Raw genomic sequence first — 11827 nt, 5'->3', positions numbered from 1 at the left:
TGTGTGTGTGTGTGTGTGTGTTCTCCAGGGAAGCTGTGTGGGTGTGTGTGTTCTCCAGGGAAGGTGGGTGGGTGTGTGTGTTCTCTAGGGAAGGTGGGTGGGTGTGGGTGTGTGTGTGTGTGTGTGTGTGTTTTTCAGTGCTTGAAATTATGCTTCTCTACCTGTGGTTGTTCCACCCCATGTATGACATGTTATCAATCACTCCTGAGGAATGTTGGAGTTGAAGAACCCTTCCTTTACTCCAGTCTTATCCTGAAGCAGGCGCTCCCTCATACACACAAAAGTCGAACATAATATCTACAGTAACAATTAAACACCATTTTTCAGGAGTGCAGAAGGCGGCTGTTAATTTCCAGCCTGCGTTTGAAAACATGACCCTTGGCTCTCTCTCTCCCCTTGCCATTCATGATTTAGTGCACCCCTCACTTCTGCCCTGTCTGAAGTCCATGCAGAGGTTCTCCGCTGTCCAAACCACCTCGGGCTTCACACGTTTCTGCTCGTGATCTTAGAGAAACATCCAACACCATTTCCGAGAGTCTGCACATTAATCTTGGCTCACCCTCGAGCTGAGAGATGAAAACGCCGGGGCTGCTTTGTTGAATGTTTTATCTCGGGGGAGATGGAAGAGATAACTGTGTTGATTTGAGAAATACGCTTGTATACATCAGGCTCGAAGCCTAAGCGTTGCTGGTCTGTACGCGAGTCGTGCGGAGCAAGCTGCCACACCCCACGTAGGCCCTGCTCACTCTGCCGCCCGTGACTCGTTACACAACGTCTGAAGACCCGTGGAAGCTGAGGAAGACGCGGTGAGGTGGTCGCTGCGCTGTTCCCCAGCCACAGTCTGGCCACTTCTCTGCAAACTCAAGCAGAAAGGCTGCGAAAGAGGTCCATTGTTATGTTAATGCACGCCTCCTCCTAAAGGGGCTTTCTAAAGGGGCTTTGCCAAAACGGGGGACCTCGGCAGTCGCCGGCAGGAAGGACGAGGGTCTGAGAGGAAACCCTTTAATCCAACACTTCCAAATATCAGTAATCAATATAAACCAACTTGCATTGGCATTCCTGGGAAACTAAAATGCTGTTTTAAAAAAGGCTGAACTTTTAAGTGACCGCGACTGTTGTGGAGTTTTGCTCCTTAAAAGTAAGTTTGTCGTTTTTTTCTTTTCTTAAAACTTGATTTTAGTTGTTCATTTATTCTCTCTCACTTTCTGTGTGTGTGTGTGTGTGTGTGTGTGTGTGTGAGGGAGAGGGGACTGCTCCCACGTTGTCCCTGGCGTTGGCGCACAAAATGTCTGCGTGAGTTGTAGTCGCAGCTGAGTTTTGCGCTCTGTGTCCATTGCTTTGACTCTAAACGAGGTAAAAACGTTACTTTGAAATGTCTCCTCAATTAGTTTTGAGCCCAAAAGCTATTCGTTGGCCCACAGACTCACGGCTACAACTCCATAACCTGGAGGACCGAACAAAGGTGTCGGAGAGCTGTGGTGGAGAGGTGTGGCGTTGTGTGACGCAGGTCGTGCACACCAAGGTCAAGACTGCCCGTCAGGCTTGATTTTGCTTTATTTCTACACTGGGGCAGTTGGGGCTGCTTCTGAGGCCATCACTAATACAACTAATTACGTTTTCTGTCGTATTGGCATCATTTAATAGAGTAGTCAAAACAGCCTAAGGTTTTTCTCAAAGTTGTATTTTGAAAGCAAGCGGCAATGTGACGGTGTTTGGAGTTATTGTGTTGGACAGGAAGACTGAAATAACGGAATAATTCCATAGCCCCCACCGAGAAGGATGAAGGATGGTGTTCGTTTACACTGTGTTTGGGGAGTGCAAGAGAGTGACGCTGTCTGACTCATATGGACCGGGGACACACCCAGCCTGTACTCATTCAGAATTCATTGTGTGTTTAGTGCTGTTAGTAGCAAAGTACGATTCCTTTTCAAGTTGCTATGGATTTGCTGTGTGTGTGTTCGTTTTATCGTCTGCGTGAGTATATGCTGACGCAGGGCTAGTTAAGCACCTGGACCTCAGGTAGACTTCAGGAAGGATGCCAGAGAGAAGGTTTAGGTCACACCCCATGTGACTTGAGCTGCATGTTTACATTGTGCACTACTGGTCTTTGCACGAATTATCCAAACTAGTTCTCTATAACCTCACAAATTGTTTGTTTTAATACATGAAGTGATGAAATACTACAGCCTGCCCTGTCCCAGTCTTTGAGACGGTCCTGTTCCTTCCACTCAGACAAGCTTTGTTACAGAAGACGAGGCAAACATGACAAGCACATGCATGTTGGTTCCGCTCCATTTTGTAGGCCCGAGTGTGCCAGGACGCATAAATCAGCGTAACATTAGCGATCTCGCTGCTCCCTTACACAATGGTAGCGGGCATGTGAGATGTTTTGCCAAAAGCTTCTGCAGCTGTAAATCTGACAGATTGTGAGCGAGGGGTGCGTGAGAACAACCCCAAGCCAAAACACCAGCACAGGAAATTCTGAGAAGAAGCACACTGGAGGATGACAATTTCACTGGAGCACAATAATCTCACTGGAGGAAAGTAATCTCCAGTTCATCTGAAGATGTGAATGATAAGAACTCATCAAAACCAAGTCACTGAAATCCTTTACCGAGCAACGTCGTCAATGACACCAACATCACCAACGTCCGTCATTTCCTCTGGCTCCCTGTGAGGTTCCCTGTGTCTTCTGCTGCAAGACTGACTGAGAGATGAAACCCTGATGTCAGGACCTGGGTTCACACTTGTGGAAGTTTGATGGCCAGACAGTGATGCACATCTATGGACACGATGCACAAATGTGTTTATTAGTCTGGCTGAACTCATCAGATTAATTTAATCACCAAGGCAACCATGAAGTTCATCGAAAACTTTTGAGAAGGCCGAGTGTCTGAGGACAGTGATGTCAAAACCTCCAAAACAAGATATTGTAGATGCTCTAGGGAACGTTTCACAAAACGTTTCTAAGGCAGAACATGGTGACACACATACAGTTTAATTACACATCTAAAGGTCGAGTCATCACATATGATAAAAAACACTGTAATATTATAGTAATAAAGTAGGACATAATACTATATACAGATAACCATGTATTATTAAAACAACGAAGAATATCTAGACTGCCCAGATGCCTGTGGTCTCCTGAGACTGCAGAAACGCGTGTCAACATACATGTGAAGTCAGTATCTTACACGTTCAGTATCATACATGTTCAGAGCTTTACTGCGACACATATGCTCATATGTGAAGTGGCAGTTTAGATGTTTCTGTGCCAGCACTCCTGGAGGGCAGTGTATGTTCACGTGTGTGGTATGTTCATGTGTGTGGTACGGTTCTCATGTGAGGTACGTTCTCGTGTGTGGAACGGTGTACACGTGTGAAATGGTTCACGTATGTGGTATGGGTCACGTGCGTGGAAGCGTCCTGTGATATCTCGCTGTGGGAATTATTTGCAAAGGATCTATTCTTTTAAGGTCATGTGACATTTTATTTATCTTTGTTTGCTTGCAGTGTTTTCATACACTTAGTGGACTCTTGTGTGAACACACACAGGAAGCGCGGCCAGGGCAGAAGCTCACAGCCAAACAGCATGAAGGAAGACCCCGTATGTGAGGTCTTCAGTTACTGTGCACATGCAGAGGTCAATAAAGCTCATCTTCTATTTTTCTCCCCCACTCTGAATTTGGACTCTCTTTGCCTTTGATTGTGGCGTGACCCCACACGCCTGTTGTAGGTGTGGGACAACATAATGGTCTGTTTCACTTAGACCGTTTAGACATCCTGCTTATGTCTCATTTTCACTCCTCCTCTCACTCTCACCCTTTCTCTTGATCCTTCCTTCTCTCTCTCTCGCTCTCTAGCAGGGAGGGTTGCAACCTTTTGATTTTGTCCTCACAGGAATATGTGTTCTTCAGCCTTTTACTTTCTTGTAGAACTCCCTCCCTCCCTCTTTACTATCTTTTAGCCAAAAGTCTTGAATCATAGAGTCTTTGAACATTTTGGTTTTAGTTTGTAAGAGCTGGTGTGTTGCTGTGCCTGCGCGCGCGCATGCACACACACACACACACACACACACACACACTCACTCACTCACTCACTCACTCACTCACTCTGTGGTAGAGTTTGTGAGTTTAGTCAAGCTACTGGGAAAGTGGCCTGTATTGCTGGTTCAGATTCTCCAAAGAACCACAGTCGTAACCCACCGGCCAGTTGTACAGTACAAACCCAGTGAAACAGATTGTGCCTCTTTCATAAGTTTACCCACCAATTTAATGTCTTCATAACTTGCCTTATCTAATGTGTGGGTGTGTGTGTGTGCGCGCGGGTGTGTGCGTGCGTGTAATCGTGCATGTGCATGCATGCGTATATGAGCTGTTTTTTGCACAGTGAGGATTCTTTGTTGCCTGTAGGCACCATTTGTGCATGCCACTCCTTTAGCAGGCGCGCGCGGAGCAGTGGCGAGGCTCCCTGTCTCAGGTGTGGGCAGGTGAAGTAGCTCTCTCTCTGCTGGAATGTGGGAGCAGGGTGAGTAAGGACGCAGCCTGCAGGAAGGTGGAGTGCGCGCGTTACCACGCCGACCAGCACGGCAACAAAAGGGAAGCAGAGGAAGGGAGGAGCCTGCAAAAGGCACCTGAAGACTGGACGTGGGCTCCTGTGGAAAGGGAGAGATTTAAAGCCAGTCTGCACACTCGCAAACGGCCAAGGAGCAGCTGCCCACACTTCTTCAGGGTGCTAGCTCGCTCCTTCCCAAACACACTCAACCAGACGGGTGATCAGACACTGGTCTGACGGAACAGAGAGAAGCTGTGTTAAGACCTCGCTGTGCCGGAAGGTCCCGCCACGCCTGTGAGGAGGTGCAGGAACAGGAGCAGAGGAGTGCTGCTCCCCTCTGGAGGAGGTGACACAGCAGAGACGGAGTGAAAGGATTTGAGTTTGATCTCGCTGTTTCTAACTTGGACTTTGACATTTGGATTGGGAAAGTCCCCATAAAGAGGTTTGTGAGTTTAGCAATCTAAGCTCAGACTGAAAACTAAGGAAGCTCGCTCTCTCTCTCTCTCTCTCTCTCTCTCTCTGTCTGTGTATTCATTTCTACCATTTCATATATAGTAACATATTTTCATATGACATCTCTCACCCACTGTTAACACATACAGATTTTATTCTGTATATGATTGGAATGTGAAGTGTCGTGCATCATATCACTGTAGTATAAAATGTACATTATAGTTCTATGCTACTTTTTTGATGATGTAAGTTTTTCACACGGCAGGGACATGCACCGAAAGCTTGCGAGAGAAATTCCACTGTCTGTCTGCCTGTCTGTCTGTCTGCCTGTCTGTCTGTCTTCTGTCCGTGTCTCTGTCTGCTCCATCACAAGGTAGATGTCAGACTTGTGGAAGCCGTCTGAGGTTAATAACCTTTGCTCTCTCTGGCTTCTAACTCCCACGAGAGGGTGACCCCCCCCCCCCACACACACACACACACCACGAGCACAGGGGTGTTGTAGAAGAGATAAGGTTTTGTCAGACTGTGTGTGTGTGTGAGGTGGAGTCCTTTTAATTGAGACCGTTTCTGTTCTGTATGTTTAATGATCCAGTGAATGTGTCTCTACTTTGAGTCATCATTTTGGTCTCTAAATCTGCTGTATTAAACAAACATTTAAAAAAATCATTTATTTTTCCTGAATCTAAATACGTGATGCCCTCTGAGTTCATCTGTGTTCACATGTTCAGTGTAATGGCTGTTTCACCTGTGTGTGCATTATTTCAGTCACCACTGATTTTGGTACTGAGATTCTGTCCTCTTTTTGTGTGTGTTTGTGTTCGTTCGTTCATTCTTCTGGGCCTGGGCCTCCGGCTGTCTTGTCTTATTTAACTGGTCTCGTGTGTCTGGCTTTTGTTGAGGTGTTTAGCAGGAAGGTGCCTGCAATGTTTCAGGTGTCCACGGAGACCAGTGGCTGCTGCTAGTCTGTGTGTGCGCTTGACCGTGTCACGGTTATTCGGCCAAACTCCTTTACTGCATTAAAATATTACCTTTATAGCCTACAGGGCATGCCCTCAACCCCCGCGCGCACACACACACTCACAATAAGGTGTAAAGGCCAAGGTGAGATGTTTTTCTTTCTCTCACCTCTCTTAAAACACTCTTCCTCACTCTCACACACTCTCTTCGTCATTCTCTCTCTCTCTCTTTCTCTCTCTCACCTTTTTTCTTTTTTCCTCACTTTCTCATCTTGCAGTGAAATTCCAGCACTTTTAGTCAAGAGCAGTTCTTCATTTGGGATCTCTGGGAAAACACCGGAATAACATTTATAATATTAACATTGCTTTCTTTGCTGTCATATAATGTTTTATCAGGACATGTGGCTGACGTGCAGACAGTGATTGTGGGTAATAAAGGCGGGGTTAGGTGCCTGCTGTGCAGGAGTGTTCCATCTGGGCAGGCGATGGGAGGAATTCTTGGGTGACTCCTGCTCTCTGACAGGGGCCTTGATATATGGAGGGTAAAACTGACCCCGTCTGCTTTTGATCTGTGGAGGGGGTGGACAAGACAAGAGGAGAGGGAGGGAGAGAGAGGGAGAGAGGGGGAGAGAGAGAGGGAGGATATTTAACAGGTGGTCGTGTTTTTAAGGCAGTCAGAAGAGATTTAGGGTGGCAGCCTTCTGAGCTCCTGAGATAAAGTTAAGAAAAGTTTTTAAAAGTTATAATGTAAATATATTGTTTTTGTCCGTGTGTGTGTGTGTGTGTGTGTGTGTGTGTGTGTGTGTGTGTGTGTGCATGCACTAGACGAGAGATAAACATCTGAATGTCTTTTCACCCATACTGTGTCACTAATGTTATCCAGCATGTCCTGGTTTAATAAATTAGTCTGTTATGTGATATGCGTGAGAGTGTGCAGGTGTGTACAGATGAGCTACTACTGCAGCCTGTCTGATCTGTGTGTGCGTGTGCGTGTGTGTGTGTGTGTGTGTGTGTGTGTGTGTGTGTGTGTGTGTGTGTGTGTGTGTGCGTGTGCGTGTGCGTGTGCGTGTGTGTGTGTGTGTGTGTGTGTGTGTTTTACAGGTCTGCGATGGGTAGATGGGTGTTGCGTGTCGTTGTGGAGGTCGTATTTCTGACTCTGTGTGTTGGCCATGCTGAAGCTGGTATGGATCTGTTCCCCCTCTACCACAAAACCATTTACACCAACACTTTAGCTTGTACAACACATATCAAAGTACAAATGTAGAACATTCTGGAGTATATACTGAAGTACAGACTGTAGAACATACTGAAATAGTACATACTTCAGTACTGACCTGTGCTATAGTGTTTTATTTACTGTAGTATTTATGTATTTGCACTTCATACCTCATGGTAGGTTTTTCTCTTCACCAGCAAAGTGCTGTTTTCAGTTAAACCACAAATAAAAGTACAGAATATGAAACTATGACAGATGACAAAGTAATTAGTAAACATGTGTCACATTAAGCCTTTTTATTAGTGGAGAAAATGGTCAGCAGGTTGGTCAGGGCATAATCAGGCATCATCTCAGGACTAAATATACGTATAAGATACTGGTATAAGCTACTGATGAAAAACGTGATTTTAAGGTATTGTCTCTGGGTGCTCATTCAGCACTTGGCTGTGACTTCTGAATGTCCTGTTTTGTGTGTGACGTTATGTGACTTGACTCGTCATTCTCACATCGTCCACAGCGAATCCCTGCTCAGCTAGCAGAGCGGTGAACTGCTCCACCTGTTTGCAGACGGGAATGGGCTGTGCATACTGTCCTGATGAGGTAAGCTCACCTGGGTCACAGCTCAGCTGGGTCACAGCTCAGCTGGGTCACAGCTCAGCTGGGTCACAGCTCACCTGGGTCACAGCTCAGCTGGGTCACAGCTCAGCTGGGTCACAGCTCACCTGGGTCACTGTGGCTCAGACATTCACAACCTCAGTCTAACACTGTGGGTGTGACTCATTCAGGTGTTCTGAAGGCCTTTGTGCACCTGTGTGAGGTGGGTTAGAGGAGAACTGGAACTGAACTCCGTGGGCTAGGCTCGGTTCTAGTTTTAGTTCCTAGTGGGTTTTTTCCAGTGATCTAACATACCTGAATCAGTCGAAATGCTTCATTTTAATTTAACTTCAGGACCAGAACGGGTGAGTTGGAGCAGGAGCACTAATCTGTGCAGTGCTGTGTATACCCTGATGCATCTTTACTACACATGAAAGGTTCTGTTATGTGGGAGCAGGTGTTCACCTACGATCGCTGTGACCTGCTGGAGAACCTGAAGGCTCATGGCTGTGTCAAAATGGTGTCTGTGCAGAGCTTCATGTCCATGGAAGAGGTGAGGACCACATCCACACTGTTCCAACACGGAATCTGGACACACACTCCATCCACACTGTTCCAACACGGAATCTGGACACATACCCCATCCACACTGTTCCAACACGGAATTTGGACACATACCCCATCCACACTGTTCCAACACGGATCCTAGACACATACCGAGTCCACACTATTCCAATACGGAACCAACTGGAATTGCACACATACCACGTCTGTTCTCGTACTGAGTAGCACTGATGCTGGCCAGGATTTTCACCAACACAGGATGGCACTGCTACAAAATCAGTCCAAATCAGGGTTGTAAATGTGGGGATGTGTGTATGAAGGAATATATGTGGGGATGTGGGGGTTTGTTAGTGGGGTTTTGGAGGGACAGAGGGTCAGTGGGTGGAGTAAATTGAAAGGGTTTTAAAAAGGGAGTGTTGAAGTTTTAAAGGTTTCCAAAAAATCAAGCCTCCTTTTCTGCTCCCTCTCCTCCCCTATCTGCCCTTCATCTCTCTCTTATCTCTCCTTTCTCCTCTCCCTCGTTCTCTCTCTCTCTCTCTCCCCCCAGAATGTGATGATTAATAAAAGACTGAAGCACTCGCAGGTGGCCCCCCAGCTGATGAAGATGATGCTGTTACCGGGGGAGGAGCGAGAGATCGAGATGGAGGTGTTTGAGCCTGCCCGCGGGCCACTGGACCTCTACATCCTCATGGACTTCTCCAACTCCATGTCCGATGATCTAGACAACCTCAAGAGGATGGGAGATGAGTTGGGTGAGTGATGAGTTGTAATAATAACAATTTTTCAGTATCAATAATAATAATAATAATAATAATAATCAACTCTTATGATTGGGCAGATTGGTTAAGCATGCGCAGAATACCCAGAAGAGTCTGAGACTTTAAAAAGAGCTCAGCATGCGAAAGGTTAATGTAAAATCTGATAGTAAATTATGGAAAATGCCAAGTTACATACTGAGCTGGGTTCTGGGTTGGGTACTAGGCTGGGTTGGGTACTAGGCTGGGTTTGGTACTAGGCTGGATTGAGTTCTGGGTATAGTTGGGCACTATGAGTTTGGTCATGGCTTTTGTTGTATTCTAGTTGGGTTGAGTTGGGTACTGTGCCACATTTTGGTTCTGTTTTTGCTTTTCAAACAGCCCCATAGTTGCAGGTGGGGAGGTTGGCCGGTATAAATGTGGACTGGCTGCGGGATTATATGGACTGGGGTCCTTCCCCTCTGGTCTAAGGGCACTGGACTTCAGATAACTTGAATACCTTTTCATAAGTATTTTTCTGCAGTGTGAGAGTGAGTTGATTTTAAAGGCATTTTATAATGAGATCCTGAGTAATCCTGCCCTGATCATGTCCGGACAGCTGAGCTGGTGAAGACACTCTCAGATGACTACACTATTGGATTTGGCAAGTTTGTCGACAAAGTCACTGAACCGCAGACAGACATGAGGCCAACTAAGTGAGTCTACCTAATATACCTCCTAATCTCCTAATCTCTTTCTCTCTGTTCCACTCCCTCTCTTTATGCCCCCCCGTAACATTTTTGATTATTTTTCTCTCCTTCTTCTCACTTTCCTTTGTCTCTCACGCCCTCCCGTCTCTCCCACCGCAGACTGGCCCAACCGTGGCCCAATAGCGACCCCCCTTTTTCGTTCCAACACGTCATCACTCTAACCAGCAACATCAGCACCTTCAGGAACATTCTGCAGAAGGAGCGGATATCTGGCAACCTAGACGCCCCTGAAGGTGGCTTCGATGCCATCTTACAAGCAGCTGTGTGCCAGGTACACACCAGACCTCAGATCCCAGCTCACCAGAGCCTGACGAAGCTTGAACCCAAACCTGAAAATATACTGTATGCTAATTATAAACACATGTACCTGTACAACACTTTAGTGACTTGTAAAGAGTTTAGCCGGTGTTAGCCCCTCAGTGTTTACCAGTGTTAGACTTTTATTGTTAACCCTTTAGTGTTAACCTGTGTTATCTTTTCAGTGTTAGCCCCTCAGTGTTTACCAGTGTTAGACTTTTATTGTTAACCCTTTAGTGTTAACCTGTGTTATCTTTTCAGTGTTAGCCCTCCAGTGTTTCAGTGCTTCTAGATTTAGCATTCCAGTGTTAGCCCTTTAGTATTAGGCAGCATTAGACAGTGTTAGCTTCTCTCTTTCTCTTTCTCTCTCTCTCACTCACTTTCTCCCACCAGTCTCAGATCGGGTGGAGAAAGCACAGCACACACCTGCTCGTGTTCTCCACCGAGTCGGCCTTCCACTACGAGGCGGATGGCATGAATGCGCTGGCGGGAATCCTGGCACGTAACGACAAGGAGTGCCACCTGAACGACCAGGGCAGCTACACCCACGCCACCATGCAGGACTACCCCTCTGTTCCTACACTGGTGCACGTCCTCATGGAGCACAACATCATTCCCATCTTCGCCATCACCAACCACTCGCTCTCCTACTACCAGGTGAGACACCAGAAGATGGGAGTGTAGAGAGGTCGTCAACAACAACATAAAACTATGCTGAATTGACTCTTATAGTATTCATTTCTAGCCAGCTGAATTTATAAACGCGGTAGACGTGGTGTGTCTTATTATTAAATTATTATTATTAAATTCTATTATTAATTTCTAATAAGAGTGCTGTAGAGCCAGTCTGGGGCGGGGTTCAGGTTTTCAGTTAAAATGAAGGGTGTGTGTGTGTGTGTGTGTGTGTGTGTGTGTGTGTGTGTGTGTGTGTGTGTGTGTGTGTGATGAACAGAAACTGGTGCATTACTTCCCCATTGCTGAGTTGGGGGTCCTGCAGGAAGACTCCTCCAACATCCTCAACATCATAAAGAGTGCCTTCGAGGTGTGCAGCTCCACAGCCCCATCAGTCCACAGGCAAAAGCAGCTCAGGCACACACAACTGCTCATCCCACTGTGTGTGTGTGTGTGTGTGTGTGTGTGTGTCTCACAGAGTATTCGCTCCAAGATCAAAATCCAGGCGGAAAACAAACCCAAAGCCATCGGTGCTCAGGTCCTCTCTGCTTCCGGCGTCGCCTCCGACTATGGAAACTTCCAGATCCAGCCAGGCGAAATTGTGAGTCCATGTGATTTTCCAGAGCTTCCCAAAGCTTGCAGTTATAGTTCTCACCTGGTGTTCGTGATAAGAGCACTAGATTTAACCTACAGCCTGATTGCCTTAGATTGTCTGCTGTGTGTCTGTCTGACTGTCTGCCTCTCTGCGTCTGTCTGTCTCGTTCTCCTTCGTCTGTCTCGCCTCTCCCCATGTTGCCCCTTTGTGGCCTTTTTTCAGGGTAAATTTAAAGTGCGTCTGAATGCAAAGAGCCGTGTGAATGATAGGCCTGTGTGCAGCCTGAACACTAATGAGAGGGAGGGGACAGTCAGGGTCAAACCCACCACCTTCAGCTCCGCCCTCCAAATCCAGGCCGGTGTTCTCTGCCAATCGTGCGACTGTGAGAAGGTGAGGGGCTTGGCCTAACCACAACCTTC

At 46.7% G+C, this 11827-nt stretch overlaps 1 protein-coding gene across 5 annotated transcripts in view; it reads left to right on the top strand.

Moving 5' to 3' along the window:
* The first annotated feature begins 787 nt into the window (after window positions 1-787).
* itgb4 (integrin, beta 4) overlaps window positions 788-11827 on the top strand; it is a 28995-nt gene continuing 17955 nt past the window's right edge. The window contains exons 1-11 of one of the 5 annotated variants that reach the window (XM_081707552.1): window positions 788-1138; window positions 7068-7147; window positions 7700-7782; window positions 8234-8329; window positions 8888-9092; window positions 9694-9790; window positions 9944-10115; window positions 10535-10798; window positions 11094-11183; window positions 11292-11414; window positions 11631-11798. In XM_081707552.1, coding sequence (XP_081563678.1) covers window positions 7075-7147; window positions 7700-7782; window positions 8234-8329; window positions 8888-9092; window positions 9694-9790; window positions 9944-10115; window positions 10535-10798; window positions 11094-11183; window positions 11292-11414; window positions 11631-11798 — 1371 coding nt within the window. In that variant the 5' untranslated portion in view covers window positions 788-1138; window positions 7068-7074. Of the gene's footprint in view, window positions 1139-4489; window positions 5000-7067; window positions 7148-7699; window positions 7783-8233; window positions 8330-8887; window positions 9093-9693; window positions 9791-9943; window positions 10116-10534; window positions 10799-11093; window positions 11184-11291; window positions 11415-11630; window positions 11799-11827 lie in introns of those variants that run through there. The other 4 variants (XM_081707551.1, XM_081707553.1, XM_027026927.3 and 1 more) reach the window with 4 other exon arrangements.

This window comes from Electrophorus electricus, chromosome 25, assembly GCF_041902795.1.
Source record: "Electrophorus electricus isolate QZ-2024a chromosome 25, ASM4190279v1, whole genome shotgun sequence".
Lineage (NCBI taxonomy): Eukaryota > Metazoa > Chordata > Actinopteri > Gymnotiformes > Gymnotidae > Electrophorus > Electrophorus electricus.
The sequence above is the reverse complement of the archived record's forward strand: the minus strand, read 5'-3'. Positions and strand labels throughout refer to the sequence as shown.